General features: G+C 34.4%; 1 protein-coding gene across 1 annotated transcript in view; it reads left to right on the top strand.

The window, feature by feature from the left end:
• The first annotated feature begins 4344 nt into the window (after nucleotides 1-4344).
• LOC133182163 (signal-induced proliferation-associated 1-like protein 2) overlaps nucleotides 4345-26876 on the top strand; it is a 32517-nt gene continuing 9985 nt past the window's right edge. Inside the window, exons 1-17 of the mRNA XM_061316898.1 lie at nucleotides 4345-4651; nucleotides 5086-5154; nucleotides 8311-10383; nucleotides 13347-13492; nucleotides 13611-13802; nucleotides 14209-14284; nucleotides 18126-18224; nucleotides 18339-18442; nucleotides 20464-20621; nucleotides 20833-20939; nucleotides 21198-21329; nucleotides 21461-21558; nucleotides 22549-22694; nucleotides 22803-22917; nucleotides 23618-23868; nucleotides 25026-25559; nucleotides 26490-26687. Coding sequence (XP_061172882.1) covers nucleotides 8976-10383; nucleotides 13347-13492; nucleotides 13611-13802; nucleotides 14209-14284; nucleotides 18126-18224; nucleotides 18339-18442; nucleotides 20464-20621; nucleotides 20833-20939; nucleotides 21198-21329; nucleotides 21461-21558; nucleotides 22549-22694; nucleotides 22803-22917; nucleotides 23618-23868; nucleotides 25026-25559; nucleotides 26490-26687 — 3764 coding nt within the window. The 5' untranslated portion in view covers nucleotides 4345-4651; nucleotides 5086-5154; nucleotides 8311-8975. The remainder of the gene's footprint in view (nucleotides 4652-5085; nucleotides 5155-8310; nucleotides 10384-13346; nucleotides 13493-13610; nucleotides 13803-14208; nucleotides 14285-18125; nucleotides 18225-18338; nucleotides 18443-20463; nucleotides 20622-20832; nucleotides 20940-21197; nucleotides 21330-21460; nucleotides 21559-22548; nucleotides 22695-22802; nucleotides 22918-23617; nucleotides 23869-25025; nucleotides 25560-26489; nucleotides 26688-26876) is intronic.

The raw sequence follows: 26876 nt of genomic DNA, 5'->3' as shown, positions 1-26876 counted from the left end.
CGTAGCCGTCAAACGGAGACTGGACCCCTGACGATCTTTGAGTTCGAGATTGTAGGTTTGTATTTTAATGTAGACCATTGATCAAAGGCACGTAAAATGAAATAAAGAAATTTATTCAATAAGATGCCTCTGACTATATTTGTTTCTTTTTCTTTTTTTTGAAATCTGATCACCCCCTCTCCGTTCTGAAATTTCTGTATCCACCACAGTATAGCTCAGTTGTGGAACGATTTTTTTTTTTTTTTTGGTTTTGTTTTTTTTTTGTTTTTGTTTGTTTTTTTTTTTTTTTGTTCAGTAGTGTAACCATAGGAGTCGCCATACCTATCGGTTTTAAATTTTTTAAAAAATGTCTCAATAAATAAATTAAAAAAAAAACACGTAATGAAACATTTTCCTAGAATTACCTCGCTTTCAACGTCTGTTAGACCCGGCATGTGCCCGTGGATCATTTACACACAAGGTAGCGCTTTCCGGAACTTACCTGAGTCACGTGACTTAAACATTGATGGAGGATATTTGGTGTATAAAAAGTTTGTAACAATGTTACAACCACATGTAAGTTTAAACACATTCTAATTATAATTGTAGTGCTTTCAGGAGATAGTATGTCTGTTTGTTTTTAAGCATTTAAAAAGAGAATTTAGAAAAACCTGTTTTTCATGGCCGATCATTCACTAATTTGTGCCTTGTTTACTGTTTTGATACTAGTCAACACTTCCATGGCATAGGCATAGATTGCTTTGAAAAACAAGTATCGATGTATTTTCGATTTTAATATGTATTTTTGCCATATATAATACAGATAACTTAAGTCTAAATGCTAAGCATAACAAGTCAAATAGTAGATTATTTTCAGTTTCCATATGTAATTCTATAAGTTTATTTTATAACAGTTTGGGACCAATCACCAAAATGGAACGATAGCCCATTTTGGATATAATATCCCAAATGGGATATAAATCTTTACAGTGCAGAAATGAAAATTTTTATTTTGGCTATAAATATAAATCCACATAAAGATAATTGTAAAGGAATAACTTTTGGTTAACAAGGTTTTCTGTATGTCCACTGTTTAGGAGATTGATCCCTTCGGAAGTTCCTAAACTTCTTGGAGATCAATCTAAGAAACTGTAGGGTTGCAGAAAAACTTGCTTGCCAAAAGTTGGGACTGCCAACTAACTTTGACTTATCCCTGGTATTCAAGATATCAGTGTTAGAAATAATGAAATTCAACTGTTGTGAAAATTAGAGGTGTAACAATACAGCGATACATTAATTGTATTGATCGCAAGGTCTCATGATACGCATATCATATCGACATGTATGTATCATGATACAGTACAAGTTAATTTTAATTGTCTTATTTGAAAACTCTACATGCAAACTAACAAATTTTAATGTTACAAAATGATTGAAAACAAGGTAGCAATGAAAAAATGCAATGCTAAGACTACAAGTCTACCTATAAATAACTTTGGTTAGAGGTATCAAGATATTCTTTTTATATTTTCTATAATTGTGGAGGTTAGCAAACAAGAATATGTAAAGATATTACTTAATTTAATTGTTGACAGCTGTATCATGATACATGCTGTATCCCATAACTGTATCAGGATACATACTGTATCATTAGGTAGCTTGCGATACTCAGGCCTAGTGAAAATGCATGAATTCTTTGAAAATCTTCAACTGAGTGCATACTATAGATCACCAAATTTTGTGACACATTTTTTTCCTGAAATAGTATTTGGCAAAAGCGAGACAAAATTTTCACAAATTCTGGTTATTGTTGCATATAATTTATACTAATGAAAACATAAGCAAGTAAGATCTAATGAAAACAAGTAAGTAAATAGATCTATTTAAAGTAGGGATGTGTACTGAGCTAAAAAATTCCTATAGGATATGATACCATATTTTATAAAGCGATATGCGATATAATGGATTCTTTAACAAGTCTATCAAAAAAGTCATATAAGACATGTATTTTATGCATAAATTTTTATAAAAACTAAGAATTTTATAACCCAATCAGAAGCGCATGTCTCACTGTCATAACAAAATACACTTCATATTCGAACTTTAATTCAAACTTAACAACTGTAAAACCATGGTTGTCTATGTATTTTGTAAAAATTATTGAAGATGTGGAATTTGGAAATCATGCATTGCTCTCTTTCATCTTACTAATAACTTCATTGTACAGTTTGTCTTTGGCTAGAAAAGCTCTGAGAGCATTTATACATCTGGGTTTCTGAAAAAGTTTTTGTACCTGCACTCTACACTTAATTCAAGCACCTAATTGACATATATGAAAATAAAACCTCAAACTCTATGATAGGAAAATTAAACGGAGTTTTGATATCCAAAAAACTTTAAATTGAGGGGGAAAACTCTTGATAAATAGGTGAAAAAAAATTGGGTCGGGCACATTTTAAGTTGGTCGTTCGGCAAGTGCAAACAAACAATATTTTTTTTAGGCCTTATTTTGTTGATCACTGATTGTCCTATTTCTCTTGCTTTTGGGCAATATAGCACAAACTCCTATACAGAGAAGTAGATGTCAACGTCAACATAAGTGCCTCATTATGTCACAATTGATTGCTACTTCTTGTTTATTTGCACTTCACGCATTAGAAAAAGTATGAGGATCCCAGGTAAACTAGTTCTCCACTAATTTGCATCACAATTGAAAGGGGCCTCAGTCCTTTTCCTAGTAAGAGCAGTCAAAATTAGGGTCAAACCAATTTAAAAATTATTGATACCGGGGTAATTTGTTGATGATGTTTGTGATTTATTGGAGAAAAATGGCTGCAGCATTTCTTTATAATCTTTGATCTTTGCAATAACCGTAGTAGAATTGGTTTTATTTTGTACTTCTATGGATCCTTTACAATATTGTTACAGTATTATACTCAGGTGACTGTTAAGGCCCTTTGGCCTCTTGTTTTGAAATTATTCAACCATTGTCAAGCAATGTTGACTGTTCCAAAGTTCTATCACTCTGTAGGGTGTGGTTTCATCTGTCAGAGGGTAACAATTAATGTTTTTTAACAAGTTATTTACAGGAAAGTATAATATTGTGATGTATATATATATATATCACAAAGATATATCTGAATACCTAGAGATTTATTTTTATTTTAAATTTCAAATTAAAAAAAATTGTCAGAGACCTGAAGAGGGCATTTAGTAAAAATAGTACTGAGAGATAGGTATTATTTATTTTTAAACAATGTCAAATATGATGATCCTTAATTAGATACTCATTTTAACGTGGCATATAATAAAATGAAAAAGACTTGTTTATAAAGCCGGTTTTGTCACTGTGAAAATATACCGGTATTTGATAACACTTTTTTTTCATACAAATATTCAATTAATATATATGTATAACCTTGCAAACATCTTTTTTACATATTGTATTGTAACATGTAACTTGTGAAGACTTTGGAAACTAGTTCAATTGTACAATAAACCAGATCCCCTGTCACAATCATTATTTACTGTGTTTTTTGAGGCTTGTTTCTTGCAGAGCTTTGTTTCATCACACAGACACAATCACCACTTAACACTAATATTGTCCTCTCTGTTCAGTTTCACTTCATAACCAGAAATCATAACCATTTATGTTTATCATCTGTGTTGTTATATAGTGTATTGTACAGAGACAGCATGATAAGCTATATTTGATATTGATATATTGATAGATGCATGTGGATCAAATCATAGCAGATATGTTAAATATATATATTGGTGTACTGTGCTCTTACAATGGGAGTTTTAACTATCAGTAACATCAGACCCTATTTCTGTCCCAACAGGTAACATCTTGTCAAAGAGAAAACAGAAGTGTCCTAAATGAAGATATTTAAATATATTCAGGTGGTATTTAATCAAGAAATTATCTAGTAAAATCCTCTATGTTCTCTGTGCAAACAAACCCCTTGCAAGGTTGGGGATTGTGTGTTCCATTTGTACACAATGAAAAAGAAAAATCCCAGCATGACATCATGAAAAAAGAAAACATTGCTATGTTTTGCCTGAGTGATTTAGGTCTCATTTGCATAAGAATTGTTACAGTGTGGAATGTGCGTTTCATCAGTGCTATGTTTACCTTTTCCGTTGATTATATGAAGGACTATTTAATTACTGGTAGGAGCATGTTATTTTATCCAGTTTTAACATATTTTGTGTAGTCCAGTGTTTAATTATTATAGTTGGACTGAGCAATATTTGTATTACAGTAAAATATGAGTGTGATTGAGAAAATGATACAACATTCCAAGAATATCATTTTGATTAGACAGGAGATTGTTTTAGTTAATGAGCAGTGGTCTGGGTGTCTGATAGTGTTAATTGTGTAATTACTAGGGATATAGTCATGCAACATTTTGATCAATGTGTGTAAGGCTGTGTTGATGTAAGATTACCACCTTCATGGACAGCCCACTGATAGCTGATCCATAATCAAACCTCGCTCTGGCCTCGGGCTGTAAGGAGCTCTCGGCCTGTACAGGAGCTTGTGTGACTAAGTTACCAAAGCAGGACGGAAAGTTCCTAATCTTAAATCCCTGTGTTTGTTTTTATTCCTTTCTGAACAGAATTCTTATCCTATTAGAGGATTTTTATTCTTTTGAAAATTTAGTTGGTAAGTATAAAAACAGAAGGTGAAATAATCATTGATTTAAAATGATTCAATCTCGGCTAAAGATATCTTGACCCTTGCAGTTCACTGTGTTTAAGGTTAGGTGACAGATGTTGGAATGCTATAGCTCCTGTGCATACGCTATCACTGCAGTAACAAAGCACGAACCCTACATTTAAAAGGATGCGAAAAATTTCTTTGTAGAATGAACAACTTAACTTTGTTCATGGTAGGGATTTATAAAGTGGATTTGTGTACTTGTCATGGGGAGAGATTTATCTTTGATGCTTCATGTTGTGATTAGAGAGAGAAAAGAGACAGTCTGAGCTCTCTACTCTCTCAGCATGCAGTGATAGTGAGGCCACATGTTCAATCTCAATTCAAACCGAATTAATGTTCTAAAATCTGTGTATACAACTGTCATTATGTTTTTTCAGGATTGCTGAATGTCAGAAGAAGTTTGTACTGAGCTGTTTTACAAAAGTGCTAGAAGAAAGCTTTCTAAGGTATATGTTTTTATAATGAAAGATTTTGATTACATACATTTATATTTAGCCTGATCTCATGTTTCTGTTTAGTGTGAGGGGATCTAATGTTTTCACTTTTGAGTATGTAACACAGACTTGGGGTGTGAAGTGTTTATAGACAGACAATTCTGGTGGAGTATGGAGATGTCTAATGTAAGATAGCAATATCATGACGAGCAGATCAATTTCTTAACCCTAAGGGCCCCCATCATTACTAGTCTGGGTGATCGTAAATTCAACAGGGGGTCAATCAGGGCTTTCCTGATGAAAACACTCACTGGCAATATTAGCCAATTTGTTTGTTTTAGGGGTTGACAGTTGGAGATTTTGTAGATTTTTATCATTCCTGTTTGTATAAATATTCAATAGTTGTATGTGGACTAAATGCCTGGGTCACTGTGTCCATTTACTGAAGTCAAGTAAAGACCATGACATGAATTAATTACAGCCTGTCATAACAATCCAAGTAAACACATTTTGTGTCTATATCATAATAAGCTTTGCCTAATTTACTCATTAGACATATATAACACTTATAGGTTTGATCAGTTGATAGTTTTTACGTATAATAGTTTTGTATCTACTTTCTTTAGTTGCATTTTTACAATGAAATCTCATCTGTGTGGGGTTCTTCAGCCACCAAGCATACAACTGTATCGTGTTATGAACAAGATGTACATGTATATTAAAATATACAATTGCCTTCTTTTCATTACATGTATCATAAAGCAAGAGGCAATTAAATCTTTTGAGTGATTTTATAGAGCCCTTCAAAGGAGTTCCAAATGAACACGGACAGGGGTCATTGTTTGGGAACTGGCATTGTTATCAGATTGTGGGTAGGTCTGATCCACAATTCTAGAGAAATTGTTTGATCCTTATCACTGATGTGTCAACATCAATATAATCAAGCAGGGAAAGAATAGACCCACTGTGTTAAAGCACAATGCTGAAAAGCCATATAGGTTTTCTATTTGTTAACTTTTGTGTGAGAGCTAGGGGTGTTATAATGTAGATGTGTTAATACCACTTGGTGTTGAAGCTGATGTGTTGGTTTAACAGGGAGTTTATGATGCCTTCTAAGGACAAGGGAAGAGGTGATAGGCTGTCCACTTTGGTTTACATGTGTTATTAAGATTTGCACACTTAAGTACATTCACCCATGCTAAATTTTTACTATACTGCCCATTTCCTGTCTTGTTCTTGTTACTTGTGAAGCTCATGTATCTAGATAAAAATATGCAATGTCATAACTAAAGTATGATATAACATTTTCATGGTTTTAATACAAGGGAAAAATCATTGTCATGCCAATTGAAACAGTTTGTAGTGAATTGTCCTGATTGACCCAGAGTGTGGCCATGTAATGACAGAATGTGAAGTCATCTCATTGTCGTGTATCAGGATCTATGGTCACCTCCCAGGACTTTCTTACGAGTGATGTAAAATCACATTAAATAAATTTATTCAATATGTTCTCATGTTCAAACTGGATATGAATTATTCATACTGTGCTCAGTGTTTGGGTGACAGCCTGTGATTTTCAGTGATATATATTAGGTATGTGATCATATACCCAGTTGTGGCCAGTACTTTGTAATGTTTTTATATTATGATTTTTTTCTTTTACAATTACTATGAGTGCTATTTGCATATGGTTTTGAGCTATTCCTTTCTTTTACCATTTGGTAAGGTTAAACTTTGTGAATTGAATATTCATTGTCCATATCATTACGTGTATGGTATGTACTTTTTCCCTCCTCAAGTATCACTTTCATGAGTTGGCATGGAAAGATAATCAAAATGCAATCTTATCTTGAGAACTTCTAGATGAAGAATTATTCAATTCTATCAGATAATGAAATGAGAAAAGGTATACATAGGATATTAATGTATGTTATCATTATAATATTGGAATGAAGAAAATGTCTAGTGAATCTATTATGTAAAAAAAAAATGTGAAAGCCAAATATCCCAAACATAACATTATCATGATTATAGTCTTTTATGTATACCAGTATTGTATGATAAAATGACAGGGTTTGCATCATTTACTTAGTAGATGTATTTATAAATACTAGTCATATGTAGTCAATCATTAATTCATAAATATGATATTATGAAATATAAACTTCAGAGATATTTATGCATAAATATTTCATAATTTCTCCTCATTAATCCTTTGTAGGATTGAATTACTGCCTGGGTGAACTAGCTGTCATAGAATTGATTTTAATTGTTGGTTTGTGGTTATGATAAAATGTGCATGTGCGGTATATATTCTCAATTAAAAATGCATCTTAATTTCTTTAAATTTCAGACAATTGTTGATTAACCAATGCACTTTCATTTTGGACACACCAAACCAAAATTTAAAAAAAAAACAAAAAGCAGAAGTGAAGATATAATTTTTTGTATATATCATTTTTGAATTATTTATGCATGTGTATTTCAAGCATTTTTTTTTTTAAATGTTTACCCCGTCATCAAGTGGATACATGTATCGCTTAATTGATAAATGTTTCATAGCTATTCACTGAAGACGGAGTTCAACTTTGTAATAATGCAAGTCTTTGATAAAAGATACAACTTAAAAGTGCATTTCTTTTGTTCCAGAATGCATTATTTTCTGCAGCATAATATTGTTGATGTTCTGCAGCATAAGATAGATGAAATAAGAAAGAGAACAACCATTATTTTTAGTTTTAAAAAATGTGATTAAAAGAAACTCCCATTGTTTATGATTTGATATAATGATTTTTATCCAATTTTTGTGTTTTCTGTTCTTGGGAACAGAAACCATGCAGCAGATAAAAAGTGTATCCAATCACAATGTATGGAAGATCCTACATAGAGCACTGGTATATATACAGGTACATGTATGATGTATGTACCTAGCAGATTTTTATATTTTTTCATTATACAAATGCCTGTGCTTTTGATTCAGTGTGGTGGAAGTAAATATTGATTGTGTATTCCACTGCATTGCAGATCATGTGATGTTGGCATTTCATTAGTTCAGGTAGATCATCAAATGTAACGTACTCACATGCAGAACAATTAAGATCTGATGAATATTATCCTAAATGTAGTATAACAAGGTAAAAATTTCAAGAAATTTATTTCTATTTACAGATTTTTGCCAGCTTTAGTTAAGTATTGACCACTGGTAGAGGTTTGACTGACAGAAGACGAGGAGGGAAGCATGGCAGACAGCTGGAGACAGGGGACCTCATCTGAGGGAAAAAACAGGCCAGGCTGTACACACATTAAGGAGGGTATCACTGGAGGAGAGTGAAGGTTTCAGGAAGTGGAAGTCAGTTGTGCTCCCCCATGATGGAATACAGGCATTTATTTTAATCTATTAAAAAAAAAATCTTCCCAAAACACATGTTGCACGCTCCAAAACAAGAGCAGATTGGAATGGGAATGAACTCTTAGTATGAGAAGGAGAATTCCAGACGTCAGTGTTTCTTTGTGAGATAGTGAATTGATAAAGGAAGGATTTAAATAATATAGAATTCTAATTTAATGGAATTTTTGAGGCACATGGACCAGACTTTGAAGGCTCTGTTAGATAGTTTTTATCTGTGATATTATGGATTTGAGTGTTGAATTGACTTGTTAATGGGATGATAAATATTTGATGAACAGCCTCTTCTTTTTCTGTTGGATTCTCTCATAGAAAGGAAGCAACTGGGAAATGTTAATTTCCAGTAGGGAATACTGTTTTAATGTGTGATTATAAAGAAATGTGTGAATATTTTGTTTATCAGGATTGAAGTTTTCTGGATACTAATATGGCAAATTCTGAGCGTGTTCCTCTGGAAACTATAAGAAAACGGTCTGAGAGAGCTGTGGATTATTATAAGAACTGTGTGGTTCCTGCTTATCAGGGAAGAGGTTCACCAATGAAAACTGAAGGTTATGATTCTGTGGAAAATATTAATGGAATATATACATCCCACAATGGCAACCCAGACCAAAACAGGGGAACCAAGGGAGGTGTGACATTTCAGGATTCCTCGGGGACATCAAACAGTACTGTGAAACACAATGACAGTTTCACCCGAGGGGGTCAACGTGCAACATTTCATGGAACTCATTCCTCTAAATGGAAATCTGCAAAATCTCGAACAAAAGAAAAATCCAAGTCTCCAGAATCAAACTCTAGTAGCAAAAGGAGTAGTCAGGGTTTGAGTAGAAGTAATAGCAACTTAGAAATGGACAGCATAGATTTTGATGATGCTGCCGATTTTCACAATAGCTCCATGCGAAGAGACTATGGGAGCACTTCGTCATTGGATGTACTTAGTACAAGTGGTGATACAAGTTTTTTTGCAATGGTCAAGGACCTTGGACATAGAAACTTGGATCAGAGAAGCCCTGCACCTGCTCAGATGCAGGAGTTCTTGAGGGGCAGGATAGACAGTAATAGGGAGAGAATAGGTGCAAGGAGTGACAAATTTTCTAATGGTTCCACTGCACCAGACAGGGGAGGTGGAGAGGAAGTGGATGGAAGTCCTCGTTCAAAGAGCATGAAAGTAAAAGGTGGAAAAGAGCGGAAAACTAGATCAAAATCCATAACTAATGACTCGAGAACAGGCAACATTCTAAACAAATTTCGAGGGAAACAAGAAGTTGAAATTGGTACAAAAATGACGGACTCAATCAACTCTGAAATAGGAGAGGAGAGACTAAGAAAAAAGACATTTGTTCACTATGATTGTCAAAGTTTGGGCTTTGACATACAAGCGGTGATCAATAAAAGATCAGATTCAAATGTATCAAAAAATACCTCAACAGGTGCTTCTGCAGCATCAGGACAAGTGCGAAGTAGTATGGCTGGGGAAAAGGACACCCCAGACATATCTGCTGATACTGATGAGGGGGATGGGAAATCAAATGCTCTCGTTTTATCATGTCCATTTTTCAGAAATGAACTGGGTGGTGAAGAGGAAAGAACCATAAGTTTAGGACGAAATGTGACAGGCAAATTGTCAAACCAAAACAATAATAATACTCTCCCTGCAGGAACTAGTGCAGTAACATCCACAAGATCTCCCGCATGTTGTGGTTTGTCTATATTAGACTCTCTACCAACTCCTACAGGACTTATCCTCCCTCATGTGGTATTACACCGGGGCCATGTCATTGAGTATGTGGACCATGGTGCCAGCTACTATAGACATTTCTTTTATGGATATGGTAGGTATCAAGGATAAGACTATTATACTCTATTGTCAAAGATCTAAACCTTTGATATCTAGGTGAATATATATTTATTAAGTATTTAATATATAATTATATTCTAAATTATGTCTAGCTTGAAAAGTTTAATGAAGGCAGATAGGCAGTCATCAGATTCAACACACTTAGTAGACCTGTACATACATACATACACATGTATATGACATGTGTAAAGTGTAGTTCATCATAAAAATGTCCTGCAATTGCTGTAAAGCAGTGTTGAACAAAGTAATTGGGAGCCTTTTTATGTCTCTTTGGAAGACATCTATGTTCATTAATGGAAGCCACACATCACGCCCAGTTTTACTAGTTAGTTAACTAGGTAGATATAATGTTTCTCACCTGTGCATTTATTTCATTCATAAATTGTGATAGCTACAAGCCCTTGGTGTCACTAAATACCATGTTGTTTGATAAACATGGAGATAATATTCACAATATTTACACAATAATGCATATATGTTTACATGTAACATATAAGTGGTGCTGGAAGAAACAACTCTCAGGAAATCAGTTGCAATGAATTGCAACCCAAACAGACATATTTTGAAACATTCCCCTCTGCTGTAGGTCTTCAGTAATTTTGATGACTAAGGTATACAAACAGTTGTTATGGAATCTCCAGTTCAGACTGAGCTTCATGTTTTTTAAGTAAACACTGCCTCTCTGTAGTAGTATCACCTGTTTATAAGGATCTCAGGAAGAGTTGATCGGGGAGGGGCAAACAAGCTGTCAGGGCACCTGCTGATTTAAAATTAGTAACAGTCTCACTGCAGTGCACTCTAAGGTCAAGGACAATTATATGAATTATTTATGTATTTGAAGTTAGTTTTATATTTCAGAGATTGTGTTCTTATGAAAGTTTGCCATAATAATAGAATAAAAAGATAGTCAATGTCTCAAAATGAGAAATTTTTCCTGCACTAATGTATAGGTGCAGTGGTGGGTTTTCCGTGTAAATCAATAGCCAGGTATGAAGTATGCCAGGAATGTGACATCTGCTACTCAATTCACAAAGGGGATTATTCAGACCTTTTTATGTGTCTTTCTCTTCAAATAAAAAATATCATTTATCGGAGATTCTGTAGGATGGACTAAGGGATAGAAATAGATGGGGGTTGTCCAAGGACTAATGACCAGAAATTGACTGCACAGTTAAACTAATAATTACAGAACTTTTTGTTGAAACCGTGTACACTGTTTAGAACTTCAAAATATCTAATTTATGAAATTTTTGAGTTACAAGATTTATTTTTTAATAATTTCAAATACTTTCAATCAGCTGATTTATTATGATTTATGGACATAACAATTAAAACACAAAAACTTTGTTCTCATTGTTTGATCTGGAGGGTATGAACATGTATCTATTGTTGTGATCAATCAAATATGGGGGGGAAACACATTAACCACAAAAGTAATCAAATTGTCAAAGAATCAACAGAGAATGATCAGTCATTTAATCAATGTACTATGAGCCATCAGTGCAATATCCTCAGGTTATATAGTTAAAATTACGGTAGATTTTGTGAGGTATTTGATTCTGTTCAGAATCTGTGGAATTAGTGGGAAATTAGATACCCTTATCCCAGTGGTTCTCACACAACCTCCATGGATTCCCCCACTTAGTCCGATACTTTCCTGAAGTTTAACTGTTATATCCTAACCTCTAATCATTAAGTCTACAGGTAGATGTATTCTCTTCCATTTCCTTCTTTTTCTGTATGAAAATATATTAAAATGTAAGTGAACAGAGGTCTATTGAAGAGAATTTTAAACCCAATACCCTGCAATCTACAGAATGTTAGCAAATAACAGTCCCCATCTAGGAATGTTAGGTGTATTTTATTAGCAGATCAAATAGAATTTATGTACATGATAAACTCATGAAGTCATTCCAGCTGTGGTAGGTTAACATGCAGTTTATGAGGTTGAAACTAAGGTTAACATTTTAGCGGAAAGAAAATTGAGCTAGTTATTTTATTTCTTTCTTAGATCTACATTAAGCATTCCTTGTCTCTAGATAATAATGCTATGTTTTCTTTATTTGAATAACCCTCATGTTCTTATTAGTTTTTGTGGAATGCAATTCCAATTAAGATTTCTACATGTAAAATACCTTTTGAAGATGAAGAACATTTTTTTTTTAAATTGTCAGTATTGAGATTTGAGAAGTATTAGTTTTAATTAACCTTGATATATGAGTTCCTGATTGCTATACAAGTAGCTTCCAGTAGTGTAATACAATGCTGCTTATAGCATAAAGGCATTAAATCTCCATGTCATGTCAAGCAGACAATTTTCTAAGTATATTGGAGACAAACAAACTCCCTTTAAAAAGGAAGGGATTAAAGTTGCATTAGAAGATCTAGGTTTTTTATTCTATCATTGAATCCCCCTCTGATCAGTGCTTCAGTTGTTTTGTACACAATCACAGAGTGAAGTAATAACACATTATCACATTAATCCTAATCTCTGACCCTAGACTATCCCTGAGTTAGGTGCCGTTCATTGTGAGCTCTGGAGTACCCCCAACAGAACTACAAATGTCTTGGTGGGTATTGTAATACTTACGTCATGTTTATTCATGAATGTACCTGTATTTGGACAATGACAGCAAACCACATATCCACTGTTTGGTAAAACAAATAGCAAATGCCTAAAAAAAAAATTACCTGAAAGTTTGACTTGGATACTTTACAAAGTACAAGTATGTACTTTTAAAATCACCTTGATCTATTACATAATGCACATTTATAAGACTCCGGAACTTTAGAGGGTGCATTTTGAGGTCTTGTGCCTCCTTGTAGTGCATTACTAGTTTTGATTCATCTATAAATATCATGACTTTGAAATCTGATAATGTTCTGTGTTGTGTAAATTTCATTTGACAAGCTGGCAGTGTTTGCTCGTCTTTGTAGACCACCAGAACTATTTTGGTATTGATGATAATGTTGGTCCTGTTGCCATCAGTATTAGGAAAGAGAAAGTGGAGGATCGGGAAAACAACCTTGGACGTGCAGATTATGGCTCCAACCAGTTTCGAGTCATTGTTAGAACTAGTGAAGTAAGAGAAAAATTATGTAAATGGGACCAATAATAGTATCAATAACATGTAAGCAATTGGTAAATAAGAATTTAAAAGTCCTTCAGAGTTATTTTTGATGTATGCATGGTTTTTGCAGCTTACCACACTACGAGGTGTTATATTGGAGGAGGCCATCCCCACCTCAGCTAGCCGGCTGGGGGGATCTAAGACAACAACTGTCAAAGATGTTATTGAGTACATATGCCCTGATCTCCAGACTTCCTGTCTTAAGTTGGCCTTATCCAGTCAAAAATCCCTGGATCAGCTCCTCAAAGTTGACCAACAGGGGGTACGTATACAAAGACCAAAAGAAAGTTAGACATACACTCTACTAAATATTTACAGTTACCAAATGAGCATTGAGGTTTAGACATAAGGTAAAATGTTGAGTGAAATACACAAAATGCCATAACAGTTGAATAAATAGGTATTACATATATATTATTGCAAATATTTATTTCTATGAAGTGCTTCCTATTTGCTACTAGAGTCAAACCTCATTATCTTGAACTCGATGTTACCTGAGGATTCAAGATATAGCGGTTTAAATACCATAAAGAATAAGTTGTTGGGACTTCCAAATTACTTCGACACATACATGGTATTCAAGATATCGTTGTTTGAGATACTGAAGTTAAATTGTATTTAATCTGTAAACTTACTTGTAACAGTAGCATTGTACTGATTTATTTCAGGTGAATCAGACGTACAAAGTAGGAATCATGTACTGTAAGGCTGGCCAATCATCAGAAGAGGACATGTATAATAATGGTAATGTACTCGGTGTAACATTTTACCTCTCCTGGTCAGAGCTCTACTGGTCATCTATCCATCTGTATAGCTGTGTGTCTGTCAATATTTATACCCCCGCTCCGAAGGAGAGGGGGGTATACTGTTTTACCCTTGTGTGTCTGTCTGTCTGTCTGTCTGTCCGTCTGTCTGTCTGTCTGTCCGTAACAAACTTTGGTCGCAGTTTTCTCAGCAACTACTCATCAGAGGTGCTTGAAATTTTAACACACTCTTTGTTTAGGCATGCCATATGGTGGGATTCATTTTTGTACGAATTCGATGTCAACTTCCTGTTTATCCGTGCGTTTGTCTGTACCATACATAAAAAAATTTGGTCATAGTTTTCTCAGCAACTACTCATCGCAGATGCTTGAAATTTTAGCACAATCTTTGTTTAGGCATGCCATATGGTGGGATTCATTTTTGTACGAATCCGATGTCAACTTCCTGTTTATCCGTGCGTCTGTCCGTATCACACATAACAAACTTTGGTCGCAGTTTTCTCAGCAACTACTCATCACAGGTGCTTGAAATTTTAACACACTCTTTGTTTAGGCATGCCATATGGTGGGATTCATTTTTGTACTAATCTGATGTCAACTTCCTGTTTATCAGTGCGTCTGTCCGTACCACACATAACAAACTTTGGTCGCAGTTTTCTCAGCAACTACTCATCATAGGTGCTTGAAATTTTAACAAACTCTTTGTTTAGGCATGCCATATGGTGGGATTCATTTTTGTATGAATCCGATGTCAACTTCCTGTTTATCCGTGCGTCTGTCCGTACCATACATAACAAATTTTGGTCGTAGTTTTCTCAGCAACTACTCATTGCAGATGCTTGAAATTTTAGCACAATCTTTGTTTAGGCATGCCATATAATAGGATTCATTTTTGGAACAAATCCGATGTCAACTTCCTGTTTATCCGTGCGTCTGTCCGTACCATACATAATAAATTTTGGTCGTAGTTTTCTCAGCAACTACTCATCGCAGATGCTTGAAATTTTTTCTTTGATTAGGCATGCCATATGTTGGGATTCAGTTTTTACAAATCCGATGTCAATTTCCTGATTATCACTGTGTTTGTCCATAACTGAACTTGTGTATTCACATCAGAGCGGGGGTATTATTAGTGAGCATTGGCTCACAGACTTCTTGTTTTTTTCAAAATGCTTCTTATCCTACAGTTCTGGTTCAGGTAGACTTTGTGGACAAAAGTAGACAACACTAAGATACATAATTCTATTTATTGGATTTTGATTCTGAGAAATGGTGTTGCTTTGGTTACTCTGACTAAAAATTTCTATGAAGTTCATTAGAAATACTACAGCAACATTTTTGGCCTGATTTCAATAAGACTGAACTCAAGTACACTATGTTAAGATACATCTTTATTATAAGTTCACACAGAGCAACAGTCTTTTCAGAGACTTCTGGTTTACTCTGCTTTTGTTGTGATATGAATACTGTAGTGAACATTAAACTATAGACAGTAGATGTGATAAACACAAATTAAAATAATGATTGAAAACAAATATTGTTCAAATACTGCAAAAACAATCATAGATTAAGCTTAATATATAGTTTATTGAAATCAATATGCATGAAGAAGGATGAACTACTAAGGAAATAGATTAAAATGTCTATTTTACCAAAGTCAGATCCTCTTTAGACCTCTTGAAGATAAATGGTAAATTTTAAGCAACTTGATCATTCTCTTCTAGCCATACTGCAGTATAAAGCAAATTATCCATATCTTCAGGAAGCCCCTGCAGTTCTTGGGATGTACACTACATATAACTTGACACATTTCTTCTCAATTATTAGATTGTTCATGTGGGCCTCAGTTCTTAATTAGATTGACTGATTGAAGTCAGTGACCTCTGGAGATTTCTGTGTTTGTGTTTCATGTCCTTTGTCTTTGCCCCTGCCATCTGGCAAACAATAAACAGCTTTCTTACTGAATAGTGGCACAGGAGCAGGTGCTAGAAGAAAAAGAATGAAAATTTGACTCATAAACATTATTTTTGTACTGTATAAACTTCTGTGTCATAAACCCAGTAATTTGGAAGTGGCTAGAATTAATATCATTTGACAGACTGTGTTTAGTCTGAATTTCTCTGAAATTGAATTTTACTCAATTTTCAAGGCAAGGCAGTGTAATATAATACTGTTCATGATGTCTACTCAATGAAGCATAAAATCACCAACATTTATCAAGTTGTGGGTTGTCCCTATTGCCTGGGGGGATTCTACAAATAATCAGTAATGATTACACCCAGATATGTTTGCAGATAATAAGCTGAAATACAGGATCATACTAATTGATTTAAAGTGCTCTCATTTTAAAAACAATGTTTATGTCCAGACCCTTTAGCAAAGTTATTAAAAATGTTATTATTAAGTTTTTCCATTCACAAATAAGCTATGACTAGAAGTTGACATAGTTCATTACAATTAGTACACATCAATTCACATCAATGGAAGATATGTTTTATGTGTCATCTGTCTATTTGGAGATACTGCAGGTCTACATGCTTAAAAGCAAATGCCAGTACAGGCACACTGAATGTATTTGGGAAAATTCTGTCATATGAATATGATTATTATAGTTAATCATCAAAACTAAATTACTGGTACTTCATTGAGTCATTTGAGAGGAATTGGATTTGATATGCATATTGCAATTCTGAAACTTTAAAACTGAGGTTACTTTTCAAAAAAAAAATTAATCAACAAAGAAATATAAGTCACCAAAGAAATCTCCAGGAATGACACATTCTTATAAATGAATACAATACAGTAGAGATGTAGAATGCACCATTATCATCTATAGTACACTCCTCCAGGGATGAAATTCTCCCCAGCAGTTCATGGTCTGTTATATAGCTAAAAACTGAACATCTCAAAATATAGACAAAAATAGCTGGGAACTTGAGGAGGGATACTCAGTGGCTGTGAATTCTTGAACACCCCAATCGAAATAGAATAAATGAGATATGTTGTTAAATATCAAGTTTAGATAAGACTGAAAGATGCACAGCACTTGATATTTTTCCATAATTTCCTTTTCAATCACCAGTTTCAGAACTCAGTAAAAAGAAAAAAATATTAATTGATTCAGGCATGACTGAAAGGTCAGATTCTTTTGCTTCTATGAAATTCCAAGTTCTGAAAAGATATATTCTTCTACCAGAAGTTTCTGTGTGCTTTGTCTGGCTGAATTCCAACTGATGATGTTGATTATGTATTCTTCATGAAAAAATCTTGCATATAGCATTCTGTTAGAAACAGTTATCTTTTAAGATAATATTACATAATCACACCACTTCTAAATTTGCTACATTTTTAGAATGATTTGGTTATCCTTTGTTTTTGAATGTCTTACAATCAAATTCCTCTGATGATAAATGAATCATGGGAAGACTGTGAAATTCCTATCGAATCCCTGCCCTCATGTTTAATAAGCTTTTTATCCTGAAGATCTTTTTGAGGGGGTTTATCAGTTAATTGAGGTAATTGTAAAGTCATTGACAGCACAGCAGTTGTAAAAAGAGTCTGTACTCTGCCAAGATTGGTAGAATTAGCTCCCTTCTGAGAATCTTTAATGTGCTATGATTTAATTGAAGCTGAAGTTGTTACATAACAGAAGTTTGGGGAAACTTTTTCATGTTATTTACTCTCACATTTCAAAGAAAAGCAACTTTTAAAATATTTTCAGAAAACCATACAGATTTTTAAGTTAGGAAGTTGCATTCTATTTAAGATAATTAAATGGTGTCCTTATGTGTTCTCATATTCTCTATATATTTGATATACAGAGCATTCTGGACCTGCCTTTGAGGAGTTCTTAAGCTGTATTGGACAGAAAGTCAGACTGAAAGGTTTTGAAAAGTACAGAGCTCAGCTTGATAATAAAAGTAAGACATGCAGACATGAGTGTTGTGCACATTAATTTTGGTAATTATGACATGTTATGATGCCTCTAAATGTAGGAATATTCCATTTATAAGTAAACATGTTTTATGTTTCAGCCGATTCCACAGGGCAGCAATCAGTGTACACCACCTTTAACAATAGTGAAATCATGTTCCATGTGTCAACCATGCTGCCCTACACACCAAACAACACTCAACAGGTATTAAATGGTTATCACTTTTATAACTTGTTATCAAACTGACACTGATTATTAGCCCTGATCACTGGTTATCAACACTGATCACAGGTTATCACACTTGACAGTTGGTTATCACATTGACCACTGGTTAGCAAGACTGATCACAGGTTATCAACACTGATCACAGGTTATCACACTTGACAGTTGGTTATCACATTGATCACTGGTTATCAAGACTGATCACAGGTTATCAAGACTGATCACAGGTTATCACACTTGACAGTTGGTTATCACATTGACCACTGGTTAGCAAGACTGATCACTGGTTATCAACACTGATCAAAGGTTATCACATTTGACAGTTGGTTATCACATTGACCACTGGTTAGGCCAAATAAAAAAATATGTGTGGTTCCGGTTACACCTTCAAACAAATTAGGGTAGGTAGGTTTTTTTTTTTTTTTTTTTTTTTTTTTTTTGATTTAACAAACGTCAAAAATATCATTGAATGTTTTTGAATTAACTATTGGTGATATTGGTGAGATAATACTATTGCTTCCTTTTAAGTGGTGACATTTGTAACTGACAAAACACTTGTACTACGTGTTGAAACGATGTTGTCAAAGAAGGCCACCATTGCTGAAACTAAAACTAATAATGGAGCCAATGAGGGAAATCGGGGAAAATTCCGGAAATTTGAAAATTGTCCAAAAAAAAGTTTAGGGTCGGGGGTATAAAATAGGGACGGTCGGGTAACCTGAACCACACATATTTTTTTATTTGGCCTTATCAAGACTGATCACTGGTTATCAAGACTGATCACAGGTTATCACACTTGACAGTTGGTTATCACATTGATCACTGGTTATCAAGACTGATCACAGGTTATCACACTTGACAATTGGTTATTACATTGACCACTGGTTATCAAGACTGATCACTGGTTATCAAGACTGATCACAGGTTATCATCACTGATCACTGGTTATTGTTTATCACACTGCCCACTGTTTATCAACACTGATCATTGGTTATCACACTCATCACTGGTTATTACATTGACCATTGATTATCACACTGATCATTGGTTATCATATGGACCACTGGTTATCAACTGACCACTGGATATCACACTGACTACTAGTTATTATCAGAAGTTTTAAATAATGAAGTATATATAAAGTTTTAAGTGTCACTTTAAAAGTTACAAATACTAGTCCTAAGAAAATATACTTGTTAACTACATTTGTTCTAAATGCTTATAAAAAGTAGAGTTGGTAGGTAGGATTTTTTAAAATTAATTTATTTCTTTTCTTTTCTTTTTTTTTTTTACGTAAAGGCATAACTTGAAATACAATTTTTAAAAGCAGTTTGAGGCTGTCTTTTTCTAGCCATACAAAACCTCTATGTACTAGTAATACTTAGGAAAATATCTTAAAAATCTTCTTCTCCAGAATAGCAAAGCCATGGTTACTCATATTTATATTGAAGCATCCCCAGGTTAATGTAGATTCAAGATTTTCTAGCCATGACCCCTGGGGGTATTGTGCACCCACAATATGTGATATAAGTTTATAGGAAAAATCTTCAAAAAATTTTCTTTTCCAGAACAGCAAAGCCCTGGTAAGTTATATGTAAACATCCTCAGGTAATGAAGATTCAATCATGACTCCTGGGGATAAGGTGGGGTCACAATGGGCAATCACTTTTATATAGGAATGTAAAGGAAAAATCTTTTAAAAATCTTCCTCCTAAGAGCAGCAAAGCCATGATTAGTCATATTTATTTGGAAACATCCTTGGGTAGTGTAGATTCAAATTTATTTAAATCAACTTCATGGGGTAGGGTGGGACCACAATATGTGATCAAAGTTTTACATAGGAATTATGAGGGGGAAATCTGCTGATGAAGAACAGCAGGGCCATAGAGACTCAACTAAGCATTGTGGCCTCATGTTTTGATTTGTAATACATAGTATTTGAACTGCTTTTTCAGAGAAGCAATGATGTGAGCATAGAGTAATACTTCTTTTTTGTGTTTCAGTTACTACGCAAGCGACACATTGGAAATGACATTGTAACCATTGTCTTTCAAGAGCCTGGGGCTCAGCCATTCACTCCTAAAACAGTCAGATCCCAATTCCAACATGTTTTCATCATTGTTCGAGCTCATAATCCATGTACAGAAAATGTCCGCTACAGGTTTGTTGTTCAGATTTAACATATATTCTGTCATATTAACTAGAATGAAAAAAACTTCAGAGGATTTAACCTGATTTAAATCCTGAAATGCCGTACACCTTACTTTTTTTGAGAACATAGGACTAGATTTTTTGCTTTGTATGCACACTTGTACTTTGTTATTTCAAACTGGACATGAATTTATGTATCAATAGGCTTGATTCTGTTTCAGTATTGCTGTCACAAGATCCAAAGATGTCCCCCCATTTGGTCCACATATCCCAGAGAATGCCATGTTCCCAAGATCAGATCAGTTTGCTGAATTCCTGCTTGCTAAAGGTTAGCCATTTTCTCACATAAAAATGGCATACAGAAAAATTGGTTCTCCTAATTCATGTCTCACAGACTCACCTTTTTTAAAAGTAGTGGATTCAGTGGGAGAGTGTGAGCTTGGGAGGAGTATCAGGTTTTAAATCAAATAACAGATTAATGTTAACATTTTCAATTTTATAACTTTTCCTGTAGCATATTAAACAAATGATTGTACCTATAAAGAGAAAATGTATGCCTAGTGATTTGATGTGTATCTTATTGCAGTCATTAATGCGGAAAACGCAGCTCACAAATGTGAAAAGTTCATTGCCATGGCAACTCGCACCAGAACCGAATACCTCAAAGATCTGGCTCAGAACCATGTGACCACAACTACTCTGGACTCTTCCAAACTAAGCAAGTTGCATCAATTAATTTTAAAAATGTTCATATGTTAACAACATTTAAGATAGGCATTTCTTTAATATTGATGTTATCATTGACACCGTGAAAGAGGTCTCTTAAGCAATGTGTTGTTATTTATGTAGGTAAATTTTCCCTTGGAAGTGGTCGAAAGAAAGATAAAGTGAAACAAAAAGTTGTTCCAGATATGTATGCCACAGGTGCCATTATTTGGAATGTACAGGTATTTTATTCTTTCGGTGACATGAGAGGTGGACGCTAATTTTTAAGGCATAATAGCCCTCAAGGCTAGCAACTTTGAAACCCTTCTAGCCCTGTTATTTAATTAGTTGTCTGATGATGGAGGGGTGCAGAAGGGGGTCTTCTCTCCTGCTAGTGGAGGTACGGGGGCTTCCCCTGGGAATTTTTGAAAACATATGCCCTATCTTGCCATTTTGGCTGTATTCTAGGGCATAAGTTTGTCTATTTCCTTATTGAAAGAAAAATTCATATATTCTACATTTTTCCCTGTCAATTGTCAATGTCAGTGCATTGCTTGTATTCTTTGTTTTTACATCCTAGCTTCAAACACTGAACTGATAAGGATACACATGAGATTTATTGATAGGCTGGACCAAAACAGTTGAGCCATAACAAAGTTGGACAGTGCGACTTATCTGACGGCAATATTTCAAACAGTATTTAAATCTTGCTTGCAAATTCAAAATTTGCTATGCATGTACATTTCTCTTTTCTAAGTCTTTATAATGGTTTAAGTGAGTATTTGATAAACAAACTTTTGGTGACCCTGTGTGGCAAGCTTGATGTCTTATTTAGTAGCCCAATCTCAATTTTAAGTTGTCTTGGATAAGTGGCCTACCTTAGTGTTGAACCTTGGTCATGATTTTGTATAATTGAGCAACAGTTGTAATGACTGACAGTTAAAAGTAAATGAAAAAAATACTGTACATGTACATAAATTGGCATATTTAAAATTTAGTGTAATCACGGGGTATGGAGTTGTTGATGTAATCATGAATTAACGCTACACATGTCCATGCCAAGTATTGTATTGATAAATAATTTCTTAGCAGTATTCATGAATTAGCGCATCATTGTCTGTGCCAAAGCTGTTAAAATATGAAGCCCACTTTTTATGTACACATACAGTAATCATCCTGGGCATGAAACTTGAAAAGCGAGTGGGATTACTATTCACCTGTGTTTATTACAGGTTGAAGACTTTGGTTCAGGCTCTCAGGTAGATTCTGTCCTGGCTATCTCCTCAGAAGTCCTGGTCATTGAAGAGGAAAGCTCTAAAAGTGTCATCTTCACAGTCCATTGTGGGGCAGTTATTGGCTGGACAGCTCAGGCAAACAGGTGGGCAGTTCCACTTCATATGTACAGAATTCTATTTTCAAACATTTCATAATCAGAAACTTTATTATAATGATTTCTGTTTACAAGAGTTTTTATTTTAATTTTCAGCATTAAGATATACTTCAATCAGGAGGAGAGTATTTTGGTGCGGCTCCTCAGTGGTGAGATGGAGGAAACGGACGAGATCTGTTGCAGGCTTCGGGCAGTGACACCTGGATGTCCCGTAAGTTAACAGAATGCTGCTGATTTTCAGGAGTTATTGTTCTTGTACCATTGCACTTTGAAGGACCAAAATACAATGCAAAAAGCTTTTTGATAGTTGATAAAAAATACGTCTTATTCTAGTCTTACATTCTCTGGATTATGATTAAATTTACTTCCCATTGAATGCTATGTAATAGATTACATTTTTGTTTCATGGTTTTTAATACAGTAAAACTTGGTTATAGCAAATCCTGGGGACCTTTGAATTTCATTTGCTATGCATGTTATTTGTTATATATATAAGGAATTTGTTAAAGTATATAATTATAATGAATTAGCAATATACATTTATATGTTTTACTTCAAGTATGACACTGAATATGTTAGGGAAGCATTTATACAAAACATACCTTGAATAATGAAGGTTTTATGATAAACTGAATTTCATAATTTTAAATATTTAAGGAAAATTAAAGTCAGTTCAATATTTTAAGAATTGTAAATTTCATCATTTTTAACATCTACAGGACACAAAATTACTATATCTATAAATTTGTTATATAAGAGTTAGTTATAACCATAAAAATTTTTTAATAATTGTTTAGAGTATTGCCTGGCATCCCCATATTAATTTTGCTATATTCATGAATTTGATATATATGTGTTCTTACTAAACAAGTTTTACTGTAATCCAAATACATGTGTATATTTATAATTAGACTGAGGAAAAAACCCTAAAAAGGAATGGCCTGGGACAGCTAGGTTTCCACATCAATGCTGATGCCATTGTGACTGATGTAGAAAAGAACAGTTTTGCCCATGAGGTGGGATTGCTGAAGGGTAGCCGCCTGGTGGAGATCTGTAAAGTAGCTGTGACCAATCTCAGTCATGAGGATATGGTGGATCTATTGAGAACCTCTCAGACGGTGAAGGTCACAATGATACCTCCTCTGTTAGACGGAACTCCGAGGTACAGTATTATTAAATACATCTCTTACAATCAGGACTTCTTTTATAACTGGTTTTTTGCAAGGTTTCATTTACCATTAAATGACTTACTGTACGTGTACTTAATTAAGCAGGTTCATATTTGGGCACCTTTTTCCTAGTTTATAGTGTGATCTTTTATGATCATTGCCAGAATAATATGACCTTTTAAAGGTTGATTACATAGAAATAAATACTACATGTATAAGCATTAATTTATAATTGTGCCAAGCAGCCCAAACTATGATTGCCCAAAATATTGAATAAACTTAAATAAGTATGTACAGATATCATGTATATATCAGTTTGTTTCTGGTACTAAATTTTGTGGGGTGTAAATTAAAATATACTGTGGAATCATTGTTCATAGGGGACTAGTCTGTGTGGAATTCCTTGGTCACCTTTACCCATGAATTACATCCCAACAAGCTATCTTTATCAGTATACAACGTAAGTTCATTGATTACTCATGAAATTATGTCTCCAAGAACCAGTAAAATTTTGGTAGCCCACAAAGATTGAAACCCCTTCCCCCAAAGAATTAAAATGATTCCACAGTAGTCCATGAAATATGAAAATACTTGAACATGTGGACATGAAAAGGGACATATGGTTTGGAGGATTGGATTATTTTGCTAAGATTAGAATTTTTCTGTTTGTCAATTTGACATCTCATTCATCAGTCGTTGTAATATAGGTAGAAACAATATCACTCATCTCAATATCATCATACCAAACAATTAGTAGATTTTTTTTTTCTTGTTTACATATAGATGTTATTTAAATTTTAATTAACAAATAAGCAAAACTTTTTCTTATAGAGTAGTTATTTTATCTGTCATCCAAATATTAATGTTTTTTTTAACCATTTGCTGGATCTTATCATTTAGACATCATCTCACCCATCAGTTCATCAATCAGTATGCATGCTGTTACATGTCACATAATCATGGCGTCATTATTAACCATTTGTATTTATCATATATATAAAGTTGACAATTCTTCCATATACCAGTAAATTTATCCTGTGAGTGATTTACAAGACAGGAGAGTTGTTGACCTTGACCTCTATGCACTGAGGTTACTTGATATGACTTGTATGCACTGGGTTGTGTATCTGGTATTGATTGCTTTTGGCAGGGGTGTCACCACATTACTCACTAACTGCCGATATACATCATTAAATACCCTCAAGGCGGCCTGCAAGGCCACACAAAATGTGCAACAGAGACAAAAGGAGGCCCTAATGGGACAGAAGTCTGTCCCACTGCTGAGCCCACTGAATGGTTCCCACCACAGTCTGTGTAAGACATCCTCGGACTCGTCTGAGTATCTGTATCAGAGACACAAGACAGACCTCACCACTTCCACCGAGACCTTGAGTATGGAGTTCCTCAAAACCGAGTTTGCCAGTATATTTTCTGGGTCAAATGAGAATCTGTTCTCACCTGAAGATCAGCCATCTCAATTATCCAGCAGTTCAAGTGAACAGTCTTTCCATCTGAGGGATTCGCTAAATTCCAATTCAAGTCTGAAACTGGACATCCGACTTTCCTCAAGTTCCAGTGAGTTTGCCACAAGTCCCACCCAGAAGGATCCCCCCAGAGCTGAATCCCCAAGTCAAAGGGGTTTTCAGACCCTCCCTCACAACAGAAAGCCATCAACCCCCACTAGGTACCAGTTTATATGCATGCTATGTCTGCTTAGTGGCTGTGGGACTTGTAAATCTGCATGATTAATAATTTGCATGCTTTGATGATATGTTAATATGCACGATTAATTTCCAGCCTTGGTCTTTTATTTCGGTATTTCTTTTGCAGCATTCCTCTATCAGTTTTGTTTTATTTTACAGCTTTTATTTCATTTCTGAAGTCAGTTCTACTGATTTTCATCAGATATTCATTTACATTCATTTTCATTTATTGAATGCTTCTTTAAGCTCTTTTAATGTACATTATTTTTTATTGTTTACAATGTGTTAGATTAGATATGATTTGTCTGAAGGTGTTTGAGGGTAAAATGGCTTCTCTTAGGTTATTTTATTTTTCATATACATAGTATATTTTACTTAGTAAAACTTTTAATAATTGGGAATTTCTTTTCACTAATATGTGAATGTGCATTTTTAGCTGGTTAGGGCAATTTATTTAATTATAGATTGTTTTAAAATTTTGATGTCGTAATTTATGATGAAAATATGTCGCAATACGTGTAATATATTGAATTTTTATACTGTTAGTATTCCAATACTTCATTCTATTTCTTTTTGAATAGCATCTGTATACCCCTATTTCCTTGTTTGAAAACAGTATCAGCTACCTTAAATTTCTAGGCATGATAAAGCTAACAATTATTTTTATTAAACAAATTAATATCACTGAAGAACTACTGCCTTCATTCTGTCCGCATTATATCACAGAACTAAATATGTCCAGAGTGTACAACCTCCTATATCCATACAAAAGCCAAGGAATACAAATCATGAAAAGTTAGATAATGAATTCCAAAACAAGAGAATAACAATCTTCATTTCTAAAGATTTAATGTTTGTTCCTGCATGTGTATTTAGTATATATATATGAGATTGTGTTTGTCCTTGTGTAGGAGTGACAGACATTCACCTGTGAAGAGCCTTGTACCTGGTTATCGTCCCCTGGCAACATCAAGTCTTCAAAGAGGAGCAGGGCTTCATCATGCCTTTACAGACACAGCTTTGATGTCCAAGACATCCAGTCCATATGATGAAGGTTACACCTCCCGGCAAACGGACACACTTAGGTCAGACGATGGGAAACATGAGAGGTCAGGGTCAAGGGACAGTGGGGACTACCAGTATCTTAGTGGAGGTAAGACACACTTAGGTCAGATGATGGGAAACATGAGAGGTCAGGGTCAAGGGACAGTGGGGACTACCAGTATCTTAGTGGAGGTAAGACACACTTAGGTCAGATGATGGGAAACATGAGAGGTCAGGGTCCAGGGACAGTGGAG

The sequence above is a fragment of the Saccostrea echinata genome, unplaced genomic scaffold (genome assembly GCF_033153115.1).
Source record: "Saccostrea echinata isolate AGI-Se365-2 ecotype Australia unplaced genomic scaffold, CSIRO_AGI_Sech_v1 ptg000009l, whole genome shotgun sequence".
Classification (NCBI taxonomy): Eukaryota; Metazoa; Mollusca; class Bivalvia; order Ostreida; family Ostreidae; genus Saccostrea; species Saccostrea echinata.
This window is presented reverse-complemented; position numbering and strand designations above follow the sequence as displayed.